This window comes from Phalacrocorax carbo, chromosome 4 (assembly GCF_963921805.1).
Source record: "Phalacrocorax carbo chromosome 4, bPhaCar2.1, whole genome shotgun sequence".
Lineage (NCBI taxonomy): Eukaryota > Metazoa > Chordata > Aves > Suliformes > Phalacrocoracidae > Phalacrocorax > Phalacrocorax carbo.
The window spans coordinates 48,440,046-48,461,977 of record NC_087516.1 but is presented as its reverse complement, the minus strand read 5'-3'; the positions used below and the strand labels follow the sequence as shown (position 1 = coordinate 48,461,977).

At 40.1% G+C, this 21,932-nt stretch overlaps 2 protein-coding genes across 3 annotated transcripts; one reads left to right on the top strand and one right to left on the bottom strand.

The window, feature by feature from the left end:
- Positions 1–3,933: 3,933 nt before the first annotated feature.
- Positions 3,934–11,396, top strand: FGB (fibrinogen beta chain). 2 transcript variants are annotated; one of them, XM_009510439.2, is made up of 8 exons: positions 3,934–4,065; positions 5,632–5,832; positions 7,057–7,240; positions 7,806–8,033; positions 8,642–8,755; positions 9,314–9,436; positions 9,615–9,900; positions 10,794–11,396. In XM_009510439.2, the coding sequence occupies exons 1-8, from the start codon at positions 3,991–3,993 to the stop codon at positions 11,020–11,022; spliced, it is 1,440 nt and encodes a 479-aa protein (XP_009508734.1). In that variant the 5' UTR covers positions 3,934–3,990; the 3' UTR covers positions 11,023–11,396. The 2 variants fall into 2 exon arrangements, with proteins under 2 accessions (XP_009508734.1, XP_064305905.1); XM_064449835.1 differs by having other exon boundaries at positions 3,948–4,041.
- A 1,832-nt stretch (positions 11,397–13,228) lies between these two features.
- FGA (fibrinogen alpha chain) lies at positions 13,229–20,336 on the bottom strand. Its single transcript, XM_009510440.2, has 6 exons — positions 20,227–20,336; positions 18,089–18,217; positions 16,869–17,052; positions 16,428–16,573; positions 14,462–15,488; positions 13,229–14,088 (listed from the first exon to the last, which is right to left on the bottom strand). The coding sequence occupies exons 1-6, from the start codon at positions 20,275–20,277 to the stop codon at positions 13,379–13,381; spliced, it is 2,247 nt and encodes a 748-aa protein (XP_009508735.2). The 5' UTR covers positions 20,278–20,336; the 3' UTR covers positions 13,229–13,378.
- Positions 20,337–21,932: the final 1,596 nt, after the last annotated feature.

Sequence of the window (21,932 nt, the reverse complement as noted above, 5' to 3'; positions counted from 1 at the left end):
TTCCAGTAAAGGTCAGCGTGGCACCTCGAGGAGGGGGAGCAACGTCTGTCCTTGCTTAAAGTGCAACCTAGAGTGCAAATTCCATGGGGCAGTGTGTCCAAATGGGGCAAGTCTGTTGTGTCCTCCTGGGGTGGTGAGGTTAGACTGGAGGTACACAAAGTTTAAAAGGAGGTATTGGGGGCAAGGGATTTCGAACAGGTTATTGGGTTGGTTTTTTTTTAAGTTTACACACAGGGTAATGTGTGCCTGGTGACTGGTTGGTTGACTGACTAGTGGATTTGATGTGTGGAAATGGTTTAAGGGCTAATCTCTGGCAACATATAAAGTATCATGATACAGTTGTTCCCTTTCTATTGTCTGTTGAAAGAAATCAGGCCTATTTTTACTGCCTTTTTAAAGGAAAGCAAATTTGAAATAGAGATGCTTATAGCAGTCCCAGAAAAAAACTCTCCATTTATATTTTGTAAGAAAACTTCACTTATATGTGCTGTTTATTACTATCATTATTAGTGTTCACCCTGGCCTTGTAGTTGTTCTCATTTTTTTACAAGTAAATAGTCCCCTCAGCAATTTATCATCCTAGCTTATTTCCTGGTGTCCTTGTAATGCTTTAGAAGATCAGAGGACAAATTAATCTCTGTAATTATTTCTTTTTTTCTAGAAGATTTAGTCTAAGGTGAAATTTAGTCCCAGAACTTCAATAAATCATGTCAGCAATATTAATGCACTTTTAAAATTATTTTGTTAAATGCAGCAACTTGATGTCTTCTTGCATGTCAGCTACATTCACAATTATGGAAACAACAAACTATGTAATTTTTTATAAATTACTATTTAGAAGAAAGTGACTAGTAGATTGCATGTGCTTTTAGTGCTGTTTTAAGGCCAGAGTGAACAGCTCCACTCACTAATATTCAAGAACTTACTTGCTCCCAGAACAAGATAGCATTAATTCTCATTTATGAGAAACCTTTGAAGTAATATTTGTTACCAGTAAAAGCAAGAAATTAGGATGTTCACCTCACCAGAGGCGAACATTTAAGGTCATAGTATTCTTTTCATGTATGACACTATTACACCACTAGTTATTTAAAAGGACATTTCTAAATCAACTGCCAATTTTAAATTTAATTTAGTAAACATTGCAGTTCATTGTGGACCAAGAAGGTTCTGTTCCCCCACTCCAAGACCGCCTCGGAGGCACATTCACCTCTGAAGAGCCATGATCCAGTGACCGTGACTCATCTGACATCGGACAGGGGTTTGTGTAAAGAGGGTTGCACCACTGACAGGCAGGTCGGCACAACAAACACAAGGGGCAGCAAGCAAATAGTCATTCTTAAAAACGCACACACACGCTTCTGCCAGTAAGTGCCTTTTCAGTACAAAAATACTGTAAAAAGGGATGTCCTGGAACATCATCAGGTCCATGTTGTATTATTACAGTTCCTAATAGCAGGTGTGTTATGGTATCACTGCCACGTTAAGTCCAGGAACAGCTTCTCATTAACCATATCAGTTGGAGGAGGGAATATGAAGAAAAAAAGATTAGGTGTCCTATTTTGAAGAGAAAGCCTCTTCAATACATATTTTAGAAGAAATTTAAGCCATGGTTTTGATTGTTCATAAGTCTTCTTTCAATCCTTAGAAAGTATCAGCCTAACTGTAATGGTTGCAAGCACGAGAGAAAAATCACATCTCATAGCTGGAGTGCTAACTAATATAGATTAAGTTCTGCTGCCAAAGTGTTTTTCTACATATATTTGCAAGTACAGATTGCTCTGTATGCGATTCCAGATTTAGACTGGTTTTTTGCTGATAAAACTCTCCAGGCAAAACCTTTGCAGTGCAGACAAGTCCTCAGCTTAGCAGCTGAGCAGCCGCATGATCCCCATCCTGGGGCATCTGCCCATTTGACACAAAGCCGCAAACCTGCTGTGGTATGACATACGTATGTTGTTCATGGTAAATCCCTAGGGAGACACAACCACCCAACTCTCTTGGGGAAGGCAATGAAAAGTACTGAAGCTGGGAGGGTCAAAGGCTGAGTTTCACAGGGGAAGTCCCATCTGAAGCCTGGAGGTTTCCCGTGCTGGGGCTCTGCAGCAGGCTTGGGGGTCCCACGCCAACCCCCATCATCTGGTCCCTGACACCTTCTGCACAGATGCAGATGTGTTTCTTCATAGGGGGGTGAAGATTACTTAATGACTGAAGAAGGGCACTATAAGTTACTGCAGAACATGGTGATGGTTTCAGAACAGATTTAGGACAAATATTGTACATTTAATTAAGATCTAATTAAGATTTGTTTGGACTGAGCCAGGATTATTTAGGACTAAGTTTCTAGCTCAGGACTAGTGAAACCTTGTTTCATTTCCACTGTACTGTGAGCTACCTGTGAGTCCTGGGCAAGGGTTCAGCATCACAATGTCCCTTCCTTATAGGGAAGATGAGGGTGACTGAACTTTCCTCAGAGGTACATGGGGGTGAAACTGCATTTAAGGTTAGGAGATGCCTGGAATCAGTGATAATACCCTATCCAGCATCTTCAAGTGGAAATATCATATTAATGACATCAGTTTTGGCCTTACACACATTTCATTAATGCCTGTAGGAAGGAGTTTGTGTTCTTCCAAATCTAATAGTGTTGGTGATATCCTTATGCAAGGATTCAAATTCAGTAGAGTAAGAGCTCCTTGAGCCACGGCTGATTTTGGTCCAAGCTGTTTAATAATTAAACCAGCCAGGTTAAACAGTTTTCATATTTCGGGAATCTCCATTTAGTTTACAAGAGCTCTGTAAACATGTATTCTGCTTACATGAATACAGGAAAAAGGCCTAAACCAAGCAATTTTAGTTGTCCTCATCTCTGCTTATCACAAAATCTCCCGCTCCATCAAGTTGGTCTTTGAAACGGAACCTCAGCCCGTGGTTTGCATCTCTTCATGTCCTCAGACATTGACATGAATGACTTCAGAAAAGTGTGCTGGCCCTCACTTGGCACATTTTATTTAATTCAGTATATTATGACCATTTATAATGCACAAGAAAATCACAGGATATGCAGATGCTGAAATGTTAAAACTCTGCTAATACGAGAGCAGTGATATGCCACATTCTCAAAAGCATCAGAAAGCATGTTTGAGTATTCCAGTATGATTACAAGTAACTTCCTGCTGTATTCTTTTAGAAGATTATTTCAAATATTTAAGTAACGTTTATGACATACTTTTTGTATTAAAAAAGGAAAACAGCTAATTAATATGTAAAATGTAATTATTTTAATTCATTTGCAATGTCATATTTCTAAAATAATGAAATAGCATTGTTTTATGCTTACAATATTAATCTGACCTTTAATTAGAGCTAAACAATGTTTTCACACAAAATTATTAATGTCATGTACATAATATACTCTTTTTTTATCTTGTACTTAAAGAGACACAAAGGATTGCATACCTCTCCAGGCACCATCAGAACTATTTAGAAGAATGTAGCAATCTGTATGATCTGCGTTTATGTAAAATTTAATATGATATTTCTGAAACATTCAAATTTTCAGCAGGGAGGAAAAAAAGGAGGTCACAGGCTGTGACATCTGACCGTGTTTCTTTTCTTTGGATATTCACCTTTTCAGCTGTTTTAAAAGGCTTGTGATTTTTGAGAAAGTGGTAACCTTGTGTAATCTGAGCAGGAGGTACGTTTAAGGATTTAGATGTTTATTTGATGCCAGCATCAACAGAGGTCTCTGGGACATGTAGATAAGAGTTGTCCAGAGAAATTGCTCAACATCAAATGTATTCAGCCATGCCATGAAGAGAAAGGGTGAATATTAACAGAGATACTGTGATTGCTCAGAAGTGTTGGACCTATCACTGCCAAGCTGGGAAATGAGGGTTGCCACCTGTATATATAGGAAGAGAGGGGACCTCTCCCTGTCAGAGCTGCTGGTGGGAGAAGGTCACTGAGCAGCTCAAGCAAGTCAGCACCATGAAACTGCTCCTGCTCTTCCTGCTCTGTGTTTTCTCCGTTAAATCCCAGGTCTCTACTGACTATGATGATGAGGTTGTAATACTTATCATAATTAATAACACTAATAAGAGTAAAAATGATTAATTTTATTTAAGTGCATGCGTGACTTATCTTATGTGAGTTAGCTAAGGTAGAAGCTGTGGAGGAAAATGATGCAGTGCATGTTCTTTTTCCACTTGAAGTGTTCAAAGAAATAACATTTGTATTATTTCTTTGTGTATATGCAACTGCACAACAGTTATTTTCTAGTTTTGGATATATTTTCTTCCTATTTCTTTTCTTTCTGTGTAGGGAATGAAGAATGTATGACGGTAAGATTTGTTATTTAGCTGAATTTATTTAAGGATATTGATTTACCAATGTTGGCATACAATGTTGAAGACAATTAATTTATCAGGTGCAAAAAAAGTAGAAATATGTAATTAATCATGTCCTGTCTCAAAGACAGTAAAAACTTTTCTATGGATTCAGTAGACATTGAAATAAAAAAAAAACCAAACTGCCATATCATATAGCTTTACATTTGAAATGGATAGATAACAATTGTTAAACAAAAAGGCAAACGAGGGTCAATCTAAAATAACAATTTAACCTATATTTAGTTTTAAGTAAAATATTTTAATGGGAAATACAATCTAGAATCTCAATACATTTTTTATATTTTTAAAATCCCTGCAAAAATTAAAAAGGTCAGGGTGATCAGAAATTATGTTTTTTTCTGTTATACGATCTAAGTGTTTGTGTCTGTACATTGCTGATAAGACTACTATGCTAAATCATTTCCAGCAATTTCGTGATTTGTATGCTGCCTACATTTGAAATTACTTGACGCCTCTGACCCTGGATCCTCACAAATGTTTGTTATTTGTAGCTAAGTCTGAGTGGGATTGGAGATTGTCGAAGATTTCGATCCAGTTGTTCAAAAACCAATTAATTCAAATGGTTTTGTTTCAACAGCCACTTAGGAATAAAGCCTGTTTTCCTTGCTCAGCCTCTTAGACTTTCTTGTTTCTGGCAGTGATGGGGAGTGTATGCATCAGAGAGACTTTAAAAGCCTACCCTGAGAAACGTTATTGAATGGTTTTCCTAATTACACCAGTTAATAGCTGGCTTGTGGCCTGAGACCTGATAACGTATTTGACTGTGGCCTTATTTTCTGAGACCTTACAAATTTTCCTGTAGCCCAGTGAAAAATTGGGACACTGATAACATGATGATGAATGTTCTTCTTAGCCCTTTTTTTTTTTAATGTCCTACTACTTCAAGTTTCATGGTGCTTAATGGCTCTGAGTGGCTCCATAAACTTTGTTCCTTTGTCTGAATGAACTACTGAAATGCCGTTTTGCTTTGGTTTGGAGGCTTTTTAGTTCGTCTATATCTAGGTGGGAGGAGTGTGACTAGTCTTACAAGGGAGGGCATAGCAATGACTTTTACATAATGTCAGTATAATATTTCCATTATTGCTTTTTTTCATTCCATTCCATGGTTTTCTTTGCTGTTTAAAATACCAAAGAGTGCTGAACATATGCCTCCACCCTATGCATAGCATTTTACAATAGCAATCCCAGATTTAGAGTTTCCTCCCTCCCGGCTTTGCAGGAGAGCAACCCTCAGCCTGGTGTTCGAGGCCACCGACCCCTGGACAAAAGGCGGGAAGCGGCCCCCACGCTCCGACCCGTGGCACCTCCCATCAGCGGAATGGGATACCAGCCCCGGCCCCCAAAGTGGGCGAAGCCAGGTGACAAAGAACAAATCATCTACCCTGACGCTGGTGGCTGCAAGCATGCTCTAGAGGAGCTGGTGGGTGTCTGCCGGTTGACGCAGCTGATAGCAGACTGTTCTTTTCTTCTAGTGTGCCCAACATGGAGTGTTCTTCGACAAATAAGGGACAGTTGTTCATTTAAAGCAGCCCAACTTGACGTCTTTTTGCTTGAGTTTGGTAGGACTGCATTCAGAAGAGTAATGCCATAGAGTCGGTGGGATTAGTCAGAGTCAGACAACCTGCAGAGAAGATGAGATGAGATTTGAACCATAAATGAGGGAAGGAAGCATCTGTGGGTTAGCCTGCACTTCCCTCATTGCTTTGCATAGGTAACTATTAAGGACAGAAAAAATCTTTGCAGAAGCGCTGGCTTGAATTTCAGATAATCTCAAGGAAACCTAGGGACCAAAAGCAATAACCTCCTATGTCTTTCTTAAAATTTGTTTCAAACCATAATTATGGTCAGTCACTGCCCCATCTCTTACAGAAGAGCATGCAAGCATGCTGAGATCTAGCATACTCCTTGCTGCCTTGCCGTAGTCTATCGCACTGCCCCGTCTGTGCTCTCCGCCAGAAAATGCAAGCTGTAACCATGCTGAGAGGCATCGTAGCGTATGAGAGCAAATTTGAGTGTGGAGGCTGCCCACAAATCAAGCCTGTAAAAGCTTAACAACAAATGCGTGATTGTGATAAAGTCCCACTACTGCCTGGGTATTTCGGTTCTCACACAACTTCAGAACTTCCCACCTCTTTTTAAAACACTGCTGTCCTTGACAGCACAGTGCTTGTTGCAGAAGGAATGGTGCTCAGCTTCTTGAGATTGTAATTTTTTTAATGAGATACATATAACAAGGTGTAGAGAACTGAGGCTAGTGAAAGAGGAAAGGGGTAGATATGAACATGCACAGGCACCAGGTAGTTCCTGACAGGCTTTAAACATAGTTCAGGAGCTTAACACCATGAACATTTAATAGTGAAGAAAAGAGAAGAGTAGACAGTGGACCAAAAAAGGGTGAAGAGAGAGGGCTTTTCCCAAGAACTTCCACAAAAGAGTCTGCCTGGGGGTCTCAGGGCTCCTTCCTGCCCTTCAGCCTGCAGCTTCTTTCTAGAAGTTAAATGTCTTGAGTCCTTATCTAGGTGATTAAATATCTGGTCTCACATTGCTAACTATTCAGTGTGTTCAAAGGTATGGTCATTCGCTGGTGGGATTAGAAACTTTTTATCTTGACTTTTAGTCACAGTCTGTTTTATTTTTTTTTAAGGGAGTGCTGTGTCCAACTGGATGTGAGCTGCAAACTACACTGGTAAAACAGGAAAAAAATGTGAAATCAGTTGTTCGTGATCTAAAGGACAAAGTGAGCAAACTGTCTGAAACCTCTACAACTTTCTTTGAATACGTGACTGTTCTAGACGATAAGTTGGTTAAGAGGCAAAAGCAAAGAAAAGGTAAGCTCTTTCTATGAATTATTTGTGTAAACAATATTGCAGCTCTATTGGCATTGCTACTGTTACTTGTTAATGGGACTTCTTAAAATAAATTTAAAATACAGTGGAATTTATAGCAAACCAGGATTCCATGACCATGTCCTCTTAAATCTTGAAAAAAATCCTTTGAGAGAGGTAAAGGAATGGTTCTCATACTAAGGCAAGATTCATATGAGGCCCCTAACGTAAGGTTCACATGTTCCCCCCTTACCTGCTTTCCTATGTCCATCCAATCCCTTTATGCCCAGCTCCTGGCTTGGCTAATTATAGTTCTTTGGCAGAATATAGCACCACTGATAAACCTACTAGCTAGCAAAGGAATGACAATACACATGTACCACTTTCCTGAGAATCTCTGCATAGTTTTTGCACATGGTGGAAAAGTAAGCAAAAGAAATGCATATCCTTTCTCCCTGCTAAGAAAACAAGTGGCTTCTCAAATTGTGCTTACAGATTGCTCTTCACTATTTTGTAACTGGAAAACATGTTGAAAACTAATCTGCTTTTCACCTCTCTGCTTTTCTAGACAACGACGATGTAATTTCTCAGTACAACACAGAAGTAGAATTGCATTATAGCTATATAAAAGATAATCTGGACAATAATATCCCATCTAGCCTCAGGGTCCTCCGTGCAATTGTGGATTCTTTACACAAAAAGATACAAAAACTGGAAAATGCCATTGCAACCCAGGTGGACTACTGCCGTTCGCCGTGTGTTGTTTCCTGTAACATCCCAGTGGTTTCAGGCAAAGGTACTCATTTAACTATAATGACAACTCTCATTTATAGCACTGTGCAAATTGATAGATACATCACTTGATTGGTGTCAATGTTCCTCTGAAGCCTGTGTCATTGATTAGCATAGCAGAAAAGATGGAAGGTGATCCTAAATGAAAAAATCTTTTATGGATGCCTGTACTGCTCAGACTGAAAATCCTCTTACCCAATATCAGTCTTCATTAGTGGCCAGTAACATTTTAAAGAAATATGTGTTTCAGGGTCTTTGTAAGGTGGAGGTGATATATTTGTGACTATCATAGCTGTACCCTTGATTTTTTTCAGTCAGGAAAGGTTTTTCTTTCACATGCTTGTCTAACTCAAAAAACCATTGAAAAGTGTTCAGTCTTCCATTACTTGGGTTTAGCTTTTAGAAATTCCTATTTGGAAAAGAAGGACGTGCAGGGGCACTGTTCTTTCTTTTCTGATTCTTTCACATGATGTATCACAGAAATCAAAATGAAAGTAGAAATAGATATATCTTTTAAATTATTCCCTTAAAATCAGCAAACTGAAGGGTAAGAAGATTGTTGAAGAAGTTCAGAGTTCTTTCAGTAACAGACTCTCTGGTTTATTCTTGCAGAATGTGAGGATATTATCAGAAAGGGAGGCGAGACATCTGAAATGTACCTCATCCAGCCAGATCCTTTCGTCAAACCATACAGAGTATACTGTGACATGGAAACAAATAATGGAGGTTAGTGTGAAATAACAATGTTTTAAAAATATTAATTAATGTGGATGCTATAAAAATTTTGTAATAGTAATTTGCATTTTATAAAAAACAAATATGGAGTTGTAACTTTTGTAATTACTTGAGAATTAAGTCTGACTCATTCAGAAAAGTTTTGTTGGTCATCTTCAGATGCACAGTAGGGTAATTCTATAATGAAAATGGAAATAAATAGTTGGGATGGGATTGGTAAATAAAAATGTATCTTACTATGATGAAAATGGACAATGTATGAGTGGGCACACAAGGAGGGCCCGGCTTGTTTCTTACTATGCTACTGTGCACTAAAGACAAGACTAGGGTAGTCCTTCAGGTTCTGCTTTTTCCACCTTTCCTTATGAAGCAAGGCACTACTTAAGTGTGAGTAAAAATGGCAAGGCTGGTAAGCAGTGAAACCAGTGGACCTGCTGCAAGGAAGCCATATGTTCTGCTCACCTTAAGATGAAGATAGAAGGGCTGTATCTTAACACTTCATGCTCCTTTCTCAATGGCAATTTAATCTAAATACTGTTGCTCCTGCAGGCTGGACTTTGATTCAGAACCGCCAGGATGGCAGTGTTGATTTTGGAAGAGTATGGGATCAGTACAAAAAAGGATTTGGAAATGTTGCGAAGAGCGGAGGGAAGAACTACTGTGATACACCAGGTAAAATGTTGAGCATGAAAAATGAAGAACTCTTCTTACTGAAACTCATATTTCTTGAAGCTCTTTGATTTTTCAAAATTAACTAACCCACTTTGGCAGACCTATAGGCAACTCATAAAGCTGCCAAGAAGTATATTGTGAAGTCTGTTTCACAGAGCTCTCACTTGTTGCTTCTCAGGTGAATATTGGCTTGGAAATGAAAAGATCAGCCAGCTTACCAAAATAGGGCCCACTGAAGTTTTAATTGAAATGGAGGACTGGAATGGCGATAGAGTATCAGCTCATTATGGAGGTTTCACCATTCAGGATGAAGGCAACAAGTATCAGCTTTCAGTTAGTAACTACAAAGGCAATGCAGGCAATGCGCTAATGGAAGGAGCTTCACAGGTGTATGGAGAAAACAGGACAATGACAATTCACAACGGCATGTTCTTCAGTACTTATGACAGAGACAACGATGGATGGTATGTACTTGCATTAGATATTTAAAATAAAAATAGACCTTAAAATGGAGATGAACATAGAATATTTCTCTAACTTGCTGTTAGTTTTCAAAGCATTTCATAGTACCCTAAAATATGTTTTATCCATGCAAGTTACCAGACAAATGTCCATGCGGTTCCCCTGATGTAGCCAAGTGCAGGTAAAACTATATATTAGGTTAGTGGTGCTCCACAGCCAAATAAGAAGCCAATTGATTCTATGAGTGATGTTACCACAGACAAACCAGCAAACCTGGATACAATACATTCATTGCCAGAGACTGATGGTGTCAGTGCTGAGGACCACTGTCTTACTTAAGTGGGAATATTGGTACTCACTCCAGTAACACATGATGGGTCCTGAGGAAGGAGACACGTAGCGTGTCTTGTTTAGAAAGTAAAATTCTGCCTACTCAGAAGACAGGAACTCCATTGTAAAGTACTTAATTTAGCACTGTATCTCTAAACTATGTGCTATGTATTTATCTTAATACCTGATTACATATTTATGAATAAATCAATTGTTTTGATTGGGGAAGATGTACCGTTCTCATTGGTTTATATCTTTAAATTGCATTGACGTTGCAACTGTCATTATGACATGCAAGTAATTGTAGTTATCAATTGGTAAACTAAAATGTTATTCCCAAAAAGATGCAGCTAAAATTTGACTTGTTTTTCTTAGCTGCTTCACCTTCCAAGTGCACTGTGTACCACTCGTTTGTGATGGTCCATGTTTCACAGAAAGTTCAGAGAGGATTTTAAATGTTTATTATGGTTTGAAAATTTCAGTACAGGGAGAGGTGTATGTACTCTGTTGATCTCTCTGCTTACAGTTCTTCTGTCGTTCTTAACACTTTCTTTTCCCTCATCAGGGTAACTGCAGATCCAAGAAAACAGTGCTCCAAAGAAGATGGTGGTGGATGGTGGTACAACCGCTGCCACTCAGCCAACCCCAATGGCAGATACTATTGGGGAGGTACCTACAGCTGGGATATGGCAAAACATGGTACAGACGATGGTGTTGTATGGATGAACTGGAAAGGGTCATGGTATTCAATGAAGAAGATGAGCATGAAAATCAGACCATACTTTCCACAGTAACTATTATCAAAATGTACAGAATCAGGGATTTTCTTTTAATATTTGTACACGAGTATCTTTTTAGGCATGGTATTCAGGCTTGTCTTTACATATGGCAACCAAATACATATGTATGAGCATATTGTGACCTGAAGTGAAAAGCTATGTCAACTGTAAATCAAAATCTGACCGATGAAAAATAACTCACAAGTGTATTTTGTTCCATTTTTCATTTGTTCACAAGACAGAAGTAACTCCTATACAAGAACACTGATAAAAAAACCCAAACCCCAACTTGTTTCACTCTTTTATAAAGGACTTCTATACCACATTTGAAGAGGGAGAGGGTTCTTTTAAAATGTTTTCTAAAAATTAAATAAAGCCTTAAAACTAAAGTTGTATTCACATGATTCCTAAGTATTTATGCATTATCCAGGGAAAAGCAAACACATTCCACCAAATCAGGGATGATAATTTTCCTTTATATCATGAAGGTATGGTAACTACCTGTGTAACAAGCTGAGAAGGAAAAAAGTTAAAAGATAGTATCTAACAAATGGGTAGGTCACCAGTCACTCAGTTCAAATCCTGTATGCTGGATAAAATATGCCCTTTCCTGGGACCTGACTCACATGCTGTGCCTCTTAATATCCTTTCCACCACCCTTTTTTTCATGGAATAAGATACAATATTAGACGACTGGGCTGGTATGTCTTTCACGCAATCACTATCATGGGTCTAGAGCAATTAGTGACTCCAACCATAGGGTAGGTGGAGGTTGGGTATTTCATTGAAGCTAGTGGTCTAGCTTCCTCTGTAGCCAGGAGCAGTGTCTGTCCCAAAGACAGGACTCCCCAACCCTGGTAGGCAGAATCAGCCATTTCTCAGAGGGGACTGCCTTCCTCCACAAAGGAGAGGACCCGGATCACTAGTGGTAGATGGATTCCCATCTGAAACCTCTCACATTTATTTAATCTGTGGAGTCCAGGAAGACAAAGAGGGGACATCGTGGCAGCATCTCACTACATGAGCATGAATGTTCAGCATCCTCACAGGCGGGCTTCCACAGAGGCTAGGGAACAAAACCACATGACATAAAGCAGAAGTGCCTTTTCCAAAAGCACAGACATTTCTCCACACATGGCTATCAAGATGTCTTTGCTCTTCAGCAAACTCTCCAAAAATGTTAGATAGTGGCTGTGTTTGAGAGCACTGAAAAATGTTTAAGTGAGCTGCTTTGCCAGTATTTGATGATATTGTTAAATGGTATGAAACATGCTGGCCAGTGAGATTGGAAGCAAGGAAGTTTGCTCATGCTTGTTTCTCAATAGAAGCACAGAAATATTAACCAGAGTAAATACTTGTGTAATTTGATGTCATAAAGTATACAGGTATATACAGCATGTTCTCATGTAAATGTGTAACCATTATAACTGTTTTTCTATACAGCCAGCTTTTTGCTAAAAAAGTGCTTACCACACACCACGAGCAAGTTGCTGACTTAAACCCTGTATCTGTAGAAGAATCCTTGTCTGACACATACCGAGAAACATTCTAAACCACGGTAATACATACTATAGCCATCCAGGTGCTCCTCATCTTGCTTGTGCTGGCTATAGTCATAACCATTTAGTGGTCACTAGAAAATAATAGCCTGTTTTGGGAATTGTATTTTGATGAGTTATCATGAACTGTGTATTTTGAAGCTACAGTATGCATGGTAAACTACCTAGAATTCATCAATGGGATGGAAGGTCTACCTTCATTTTTGTAAAATTAAAGCTTAGGAGATCCTTAAAAGTAAGTCCTAAAATGCATGCATCTCTTATCAAAGTGTACTCCTTGTTAGGTGTGAAGCAAAAGTGAGAACCCAAACCACCCACAGCTCTGCCTGAGAACTGACTCCTGCCACTGTTGTGCTCCCCTCAAAATGAAATTGAGAGGAGACAGACCAGAAGCGTGACTGTTGACCTTGATCAGGCTTTCACGGTTCATGTTAGTGGAGGCAGGAGTTCGTGGTGAACATACTTCTAAATTCTTTTACTTTTTTAGCACTCTTAAACAAAGTAAATAGTTCAACTTCTAAATATTTTTATCTCCAGTCAAGGTGTGAGCTGCCAAAGACATAGACATAGACAAAGACATAGGCAAAGCTTATATAAAAAGGGTTTTAAAATCAATATTTCCTTGAAAAGGTTTGTCAGTTATAAATAAGATGAAAGAACTATTTTGTTGATAATTAACCAGTGTTTATTTTTCATGCCACAGATGTGCTCAGTTGTCTTCAGATTCACAGGGTAAAGGTACACCATGCATACATATATAAAAAAATCTTTTTGACTTGTAGTCATAACATATATATTAAAAGCCTGTCCTTCTACAGTGTTTCTATGGGCCTGATCTTCATTCTCACAATTTTGAGGGAATAGTCAGAGGCTCTAAAGGGCAGCCAGACCACACCATTTTCAATCTCATAAGGAATGTTGTACCTGGGATCATAGTGGCCCCCCAGGTAGTAAATGCCATTGAGGTTGGCTGCCTGGCAGCTGTTGTACCACCAGCCACCCCCGTACATCTCTGCACAGCTCTCCTCCCAGTGGTCCTGGTCCCGATCGAAGGTGCTGAACCGCATCTGGGCATGGGACGTGTATTCGGTGCCCTCTTCCAGCCAGCCGGTGATCAGCGCATCCCCGGCAGTCCCCTCATAGGAGGACACAGCAAGGGCATACCCTTCTGCTTCAGACCCTACCTGTATGATATACTCTGCATACACAGCATTTCCATCCCAGTCCTCTAACTCTACCCGAAGGAGACTGCCATTCTGAGTCAGCAAGCGTATGTTTTCATTGCCCAGCCAGAACTCTCCTCGCCCTCTGCCATCCACGCTGCCGAAACCTCTCTTGTAGTCTTGCCAGGTCCGGTTAAAATTCACTGATCCATCCATTCTCTGTTGGATCAATAGCCATCCTCCCAAAGTGGTCTCTTGGTCGCAATAAACTGACAAAACCTTATTGGATCCCGCTGGCTTGATTTTGAAAATGCCACTTTTGGCACCAAAAGTGTGTTTCTGGCGGATATCATCACAGTCTAAAAAAAAAAGTTGATCTGGTTTGACAGGAGTTATCAGCAAAATTTAATAAAAGGTTCAGAGGAATCCAAGTACCAATAGGCCTGAGGAAAATTGTTAAACATGTCTTGGACAATGCTAGGTATAGTGACAGGCAACATTAAAAAGAATACAGAAAATTTACATACTTCTTAAATTGTGAATTGTCTATGTAATACCCGAGTATTAATGAAATATTTTCCTTTTTGTTTCTGAGGTGGCAACAAACAGACACAGTGCTTGCATTTTATCATCACACTGTTGTACTGTAGTATCTAAAATCAATGTGTCGGTTTGGTTATGAATGGAGTTTGGCTCACTACCTCAATAACTACTTCTGTGATGCCTGTGTACCTTTCCCAGAGTTGGCTGTCCTTTGCTTCACTTGTGCCGGTCTGAAGCTGCGTGCCTGAAAGTCTGGGGTATCCTCTGCACTCTGATCATGTTGCACCCCACCTAGCTGCTCAGTTATTTCACGGGTCTTTAGTGATTTGGATTCGAAAGAGGGGCCTCCCTTGTTGAAGTTGCTGGTCACTACAATCTCGGTGCGACTTTCACTGTCAGATGAGAATCCAGGTGGCCGAAGGTGAATTCCTCCAAAGTCATCTTCTTCCCCCTCTCCTAAGTCTACAAATATGTCTTTCCCCCCATAAGACCCTGAATGACTAGATGCTCCAGTAACTAAGTGACTACTACTGCCTCTGCTAGCTACGTGGCTGCTAGATTCACTGAAGTGCCTACTAGCAGTGGATGGAGAGCCAGGATAAAAAAATGAGCCTAGGTCTGTCCCACCAACATGGTATATGCTCCCTTCCCCTCCAACAGTTCCTGCTCCTGGTAAATAGGAGCAGTCTGAGCCATCAGAAGAAATCACTTTTTCAACTACTTCTTCTCTAGGGCCATCGGGGCCAGTGACAACTTTCTTGGTGGTAGTTTTGGTGCATCTACGAACAGTGGAGGAGGTTTTGTCTCCCAGACCAAGGGTTTCTCTCCCATGAGTAGGAGTAACAAATTTGGTGGTGTGTGAAGATCCAGCCCCCCTTGATTCTGCTGTGTGATACGAGCTGTCACCTCGGGATGGGGCCGTGTCTGTTTCTGACCTTTCTAATACCGCTTGCATCTGCCTCATGCTATTAATTACGTTCAGAGCTTGCATTTCTGGCATAGGCTTATGCTTAAAATGCTCAGGAACATTTGAGTCCTTAAGTGGCCTCATTTTCAGTGTACTCAAGGTGGTTGTTTGAAGCTCTGGGTGCAGGTCAATGGAATTGGCCTGGGTAAGCTGCTTCTGGATGTTGTCGTAGCTTTCTTTGTCCACCTGGTATTCAAAACTTCTACTGCAGGTTCCTTTGCAAGCTCGTATCTTAATATCAATATCCACCTACATAAACAGAGAGAAATAATTTGGTTAGGGAGCTTTCCTGAGTTTCTCAAGCGAGTTTGTCCTTTAACTGGACTGTGGAAAGTGGGAGCTGCCCTGGTACCTCCCACCTACAGCTGAGCTTTTCCAAAGCTCAATTTTTAAATCAACCCAGGGTGTATTTGTGCTTTAAATAAGACACATGCAATAGCACAGTGCACAAGCTCCATGGAGAAGTATGTTGTATCACATTCCAGATCTCTGCTCCCTTTATTCTTGGGGCATAGGGGTGTCTTCCTGGGTTTGGCAGAAGTGCTACAGATCAGGGCAGAAATGGGCCCTCCAAGGAGAGGGGAAAATACTGGACTTGTCCCACAGCCTGTCATGGCGCTGCTGTGAGGTCTGCCATCCTGGGGGTACCATTGCTTTCCCAAGTGATCCAAAAGCCAGATCTCTGATCCAGGGATCAAAATGGGCTTTTGAGCAAAACCACAGTTTGTGCCAGAACTTCTCCCTGCATTACCATCAGAGGAATCAGCTCCAATCTGGGAACACAGGCTCTAATGCCAGCACTGGCTGTAGGCAGCGGTGACAACACTGGGGAAGGACAGGGCATGTCCCCCTTGTCCTAGCTGCTCAGCAACTCCTTACAGGAGAAGCGCCTCATACAGAGCCAGTTATCAGCAGATATAACATCCTTGCTACCTGTCTAAGTGCAGAAGCGGCAGATGGGACTAGGAGTCCTCCTGAGCTCATACTGGTTCCCACACAGCAGGAAAAGAAAAACATGCTCAGAAAGCATTTCATTTGGGGATTTGCCTCAGCAGGTCAGATGCTGTGAGAGTTGCATCACGTGTCCTTTCCAGAGAGAGCACTGCTCACCATGTACAGTATAATGAATAGACACTCTTTCTGTAGCTAAGCCCTGGAAAGAATGGAAGTGACGTAGCAGCTACCTACCTCCAGGCGCTTCATCTCCAGCACCTGATCCTGGATGCTGCTCTGCAGAGCTTTAATTCTGTTTACTTGAGTAACAACTCTCTGCTTTAATGTCACAATTTTCCGCCTCAGTTCTCCTGACACATGACCATAAGTGTCATCAACCTCTGAAACGGAAATGCATCACAGTCACCTATGCATGTGTGATTTTCTTTCCTAAAAGAGTGGCGTATTTTAAAATATGTAATTAAAACATGTAATTAAGAACATATTTCTCATAATACTGAGCAGGTAAAGATTACATTGGTTTTTACTAGTTAGTAGTTGAGAGTCTTGTATTACTGTGTTTATTCTGGCTTTTGATAATAAGGTCCAGTGCAGCATATATTTTCACTCCATATTGCTTAGTCACAAAAAAATAAATTCAGCAATAGATAATAACACTGGATGTGAGATACTCACGCTGAGCACTGTCCAGGTTTGGTTTTAGTGCATTTATGGTTTCCACAACTATCCGATTGGATTTTTTATAGTTGTTTTGATTTTCTGCGAGCAGCTTCTTGATTTTGTCTATTCTGTGACTATAATCCTGGTCTGTTTCATCAATCAGTCCCTGCATTCTGCAGCCTGATGGACATTTTGTACCCTAAGATTGGAAGAGGGAAATAATTGTGTTAAAATCTTCATGAGTAAACGGTTTTTTAACATTATGTTTGCAGACTTTCGGCCAACATTGAAAACACATTAAAAATAATTAGGGCAAGATTCTGCTAGTTGTCTTCAGATGTCCTGTCTTACTCATCCAACAACCTTGTCAAGGACTTCTGTGACTTAGAGCAAACGACCTGGGGGCTGATCCTTTACCTCCTATTCCTCTGACACTGGTGTGATGGAATCAGTGAAGCCCATCCTCAGAAACCTTCCACAAAAGGAGGATTAGGTAAACCCTTAATTTTCTGTCTCCCCTGTTCCTCAGGGATGAAATTTTATATATATATATATATATATATTTCCACACACACCCCCCAAAGGGCTGTTGTAAGGCAAAGTTTGTTGTCCAGTTTGATCAAGGATGTCACAGGTCAACTTATTTAAGTAAAATTTTTGTCAGAAAAGCTTCATGTTCTTACAGACTGTAGCTTTTTTCCAAGAATTCATCAGATAAATGTAGCATAATATGGGCTGAGATGCAAGAGGCAAAAGGGAGGCAAATTAACAGCTTATACACAAAGACATACAATCATTATGAATATTTTACTGAATATTTTGTCATCACACTTCCTAAAAAGTAACTTGTGAAGAGTAAATTATTTCTAGTTATTTCTTATCTTTGTCACATATCTTTCTTTCCTGTGACTTTCTCTTACCAAATCCCAAAGTGGCAATATCAAAAGTCTGAAAGAAATCCTTATTTTTTTCTAGGAATAGCCTTCTTTTCTTTCATCTTTCTCTTCTGATTCTGCACTCCTGCAAACTTCTCTTCTCCCTCTTTCTTCCTCCTCATTTCTTTCTTACTTTCCTGCAGGAGATCTCTCCAGGCTGCCCCAACACAAAGCACTACCTGTCCTCCCTCAGATCTAAAGTCCAGCTGCGTGCTGGCTGCATGGCACCCGTTGTAGGGGTCCGGCTGAGGTCTGTGAGCGCCCTACTGATGGGCCCCACTTTTGGGGCTCATTGCTCACCCAGTCATCATCTGCACAGATGGGCCAGTTCTTCTCATACTGGCAGGTGGACTGGGACATGTGCTCCACAATCCTGGGACCACGCACGCCTGCACCATCCTTTTCAAAGGTAGTCCCTCCATCTTGTGCCTGCCAGGAGGAAAAAGGGGAAAATCAACTAAACAGCTGCCAAGAGAACAGAAACGTGATGCTGATGTCCTCAAACACTCAACGGCATAGATGATGTGTGGCAATTACAGCCATCTGGAAAGGATCACATCAAACAGTGCAAGGATATTATTCCTGACATTTCTTGTAAGATTTGATTTTGTTTGTTTTGTCAGAATAAAGTTTTTCATCTCTTAAAATTAATGCTGCTATGGAGGGAGCTGGTGATGCTGAGGATATATTATGATAATATTATTTCACTGAAATCTTGTGTTCTGTGTGTAAATATAAAATTAACTTGAAATTATATTGAAACTGGTTAAATTAAAGCAAATACTTTAAAAATCCTCTGTTCTATTTCTATTTGCTGCAATATTCCTAAATTTCTAAATATTTCTAAATTTACTATGAGGGTGGTGGGGCACTGGAGCAGGTTGCCCAGAGAGGTGGCAGGTGCCCCATCCCTGGAAACATTCAAGGTGAGGTCGGACGGGGCTCTGAGCAACCTGATCTAGCTGAAGGTGTCCCTGCTCACTGCAGGGGGGTTGGACTAGATGATCTCTAAAGGTCCCTTCCAACCCAAACCATTCTATGATTCTATTTTTATTCTACCACCTTCAGTCTACACAAAAATGGCTTAAAGATATATATGAATAGAGTTTTGCTGATAGCATTTCCGATTTTAACCACAGTAGATAACTGTAAGCTTGTAGCACTGTTTTGCCTGGCACAAAGAGCAAAAAAGCTAATAACGTTGTAATAAAAATAACAGTGTCAACATAGGATGGATTCCGCTGTGCTAATAGAAAGAAGAGAAATTAATATATTGAGATTTTCTTCAAACCCGAGAAGCAGATGTATACAGAAGCTAATTCTAAGACAAAACACTGTAAGGATTCTTACTGCGTTATCACTCAGTAAAGGACTGGAAAATAATTCTTTTTCATAAAAGAAAGCCCTGTTTTAGGGCTTGAGATGTAATTAGGTTTGACTGGTTTCCTCTGCACACCTTAAGTTATTTTCCAGCAGCATAATCAATGCTTGAAAAGATTAATAATTATTTATTATCATGAGTAATAATTCATTCTGAGGCAGAGAAAATTTTCCTAATTCTAGCCTCCAGTGCCAGAAGCTCAGCCCTGGGGAACTGGAATATCATTATTATAATCAGCAGATCCATGCTGGTTTGATTCATCCTGAGGGTCTGGCCCAAGTGCCTCTTAAAAGTAACTATTAAAAACTTTACTTTTAGGCGGTCTGTGCCCTTTCAGCATTGACATCTCCAATATGAGTGCTTCTGTTTTGTCACATCTGCTCCCTATCATTTCTGTCATTTCACATTCATTCACATTCTTCAAAAAACAGTCAGAAAGAGAAACCTAAAGAATCTAACGTAAGATTATGGACTGAGACCTAAATGAGAAAAGAGCAAGGTTATATTAGCACAGTTGAAAATCAAGTCTACCATTTTCCTTATCTAAAAATTGGTTCTTCCTTAGCTTTAGCTTAACGTGATGTTGCTGCCACAGCAATCATTGTTTTTTAATATGTACTTTTTAACAAAGGTATTGTGTGTCATTTGTAGGTGGAAAATCCTACTGAAGAACCATGCAAAAGAAATTGAATTCACTGTAATAAACATGAAAGTTCCTGACTGGCTGGAGCCGCTAGCATCCAGTCAGTTAGGTTTAAGACTTACAGCATCACCTATGAATCCATGAATTCATGTTAATGTATCTGCTTTTCTGCTCCTGAAGACAGGCAGTTTCAGCAAAACTGAATTAAGCAAAACCAGAGAGCTGGATAGTCAAGAACTACTGATGAAAATCCAGCAGCGAAGTGGTTACAGTAAGCTTGTGCATATGTGTGTGCATTGAATTTTACGAGCTAGGTGACAGCCAAAATGTGTCTGTCTAATGAATGAACATTAAATAAACATTCACTCTTCAAAACAGAAATATATGAAAAGAATCAAGTAAGCAAACTCATACCCAGGCTAAGTTGAGGCACAGCAACACACAGAGGATCCTCACTGATATCATCTTCAGGAGAAGAGCAAGCAGAACTCTGAGAGGATGCTCTTCACCGGTCTTTTGGTGCAATTTAAACCTTAATGCAAAGCTGAGATTAATCATTATGCTCCCTTTTGTTTGGAGACAAAACAAGCCAAATGCTCCCCTCCCCCTCAGCTGGTTACCTAATGCTTCTTGCACAAGTTTCTGATGTTATTTGCTCCACATAAGTTTGTACAACACCAACCTGAGGGCAACACCATGTATTCCAGGAAAAAGTCTGTCTAAAGCTTAGTTTCTCGTAACCGGATGTTCAACTATGCAGGACCTAGTGGGATCCAGCAATACTTACCTGCTGGAAGACACACACTGTGTGATGGGTATGTAGCTAGCATAATCAAAGAGTTGATATTTGGAAAAGGGAGTCATTGGTTTGCCCTTTCTTTGTCACTCTGTTCCACTGCTGTGAAATCCACTGGCCTTTCCAAAGCAAGTACTAGCCTAGGAAAGGTTGACACGATCTATCTGTGACCATGTGGTCATCAATTGAAATTAACTCCCGAGGAGCGCAGAGCCCAGTTTACATCAGTTTTTACAGCTGGACCTTACTGGTGTTTGTATAATGCATGATGGTTTGACATTATGCTGTATCTTACACAAATGGTATATTGCGATTTTTTATTAAGTAGGATTTGTTTGAAGTTAACATATATTTATGAAAACCACAGTAGAGTGGTACTTGAAAATGTCTCAGAACAGATGTTAAGCACAGTTAAATCTCCCTAAGCAGTCATGTCTCCTTAAATGTTTGTATAATGGGTATAGCTTGTGTGTGGCAACTGATGACAATGTGCTGCTGCTGCTCTGAGCTCTATAACAAGCCTTAATGTTACTGGGGAGTGTTGTACATGGCTGACAGACACTTGAGAGATGCTGCCCATCTCAAAAGTTGCCGCTGCAGTGAGCTAGAATGAGCAAGAAAACCTGTGCTTGAGCAAATGTGGGCCTAATCAGTTGAAAGAACAAAATTCTCTCTTCACTTCTTAAAACCACATGACGTTCATAAAACTCTCCATCATCTACTGGTTGCAACATCTTAGCGTATTCTGCTTTAGAGGGACATGTTAAAGCTTGACTCTGGCATTTTACAACATATATAATTCAAAATAGCTGATTTTAGCTTTGGATTCATTCCATCAGCCTCTCAGGTTTTGTCGTATCCTCCTCTCTCCTGCTTTTCCACTTGTTTTTTGCCTTCAGGAGGCTTGAACCCTCTCCATGTAAAGTTCACTGCAGTTGAACTTGACCCTTTGTTTCTTCCCATTTCTGGCCTTGCACTTCAAGCTTCTCTTAGCTAGGAAAACTTTCTTCAACCTAACTTAATTTATACCAATATCACTAATAGCGAGTCATATCCTCAGGCAGCAGCAGAGCTCAATAAGATGGTGCTACATTGATTAACACCTACACCACCAGGATCTGGTTTTGTATGACAAAGGGTTTCTGCGATATGTAAGCTTTAATCTTATCTGTACACATTCTGAAACAAGATGTTTCGTTTATTTCAAATCCCTGCAACATGCTTTGTAAAGTCTTCTGTTGAATCCCATGCAGTGCTGGTAATACTATCATGCAACAAACCTCTTCTGATCTCAGCAACAAGACAGCCCAACTAACTTCAACAA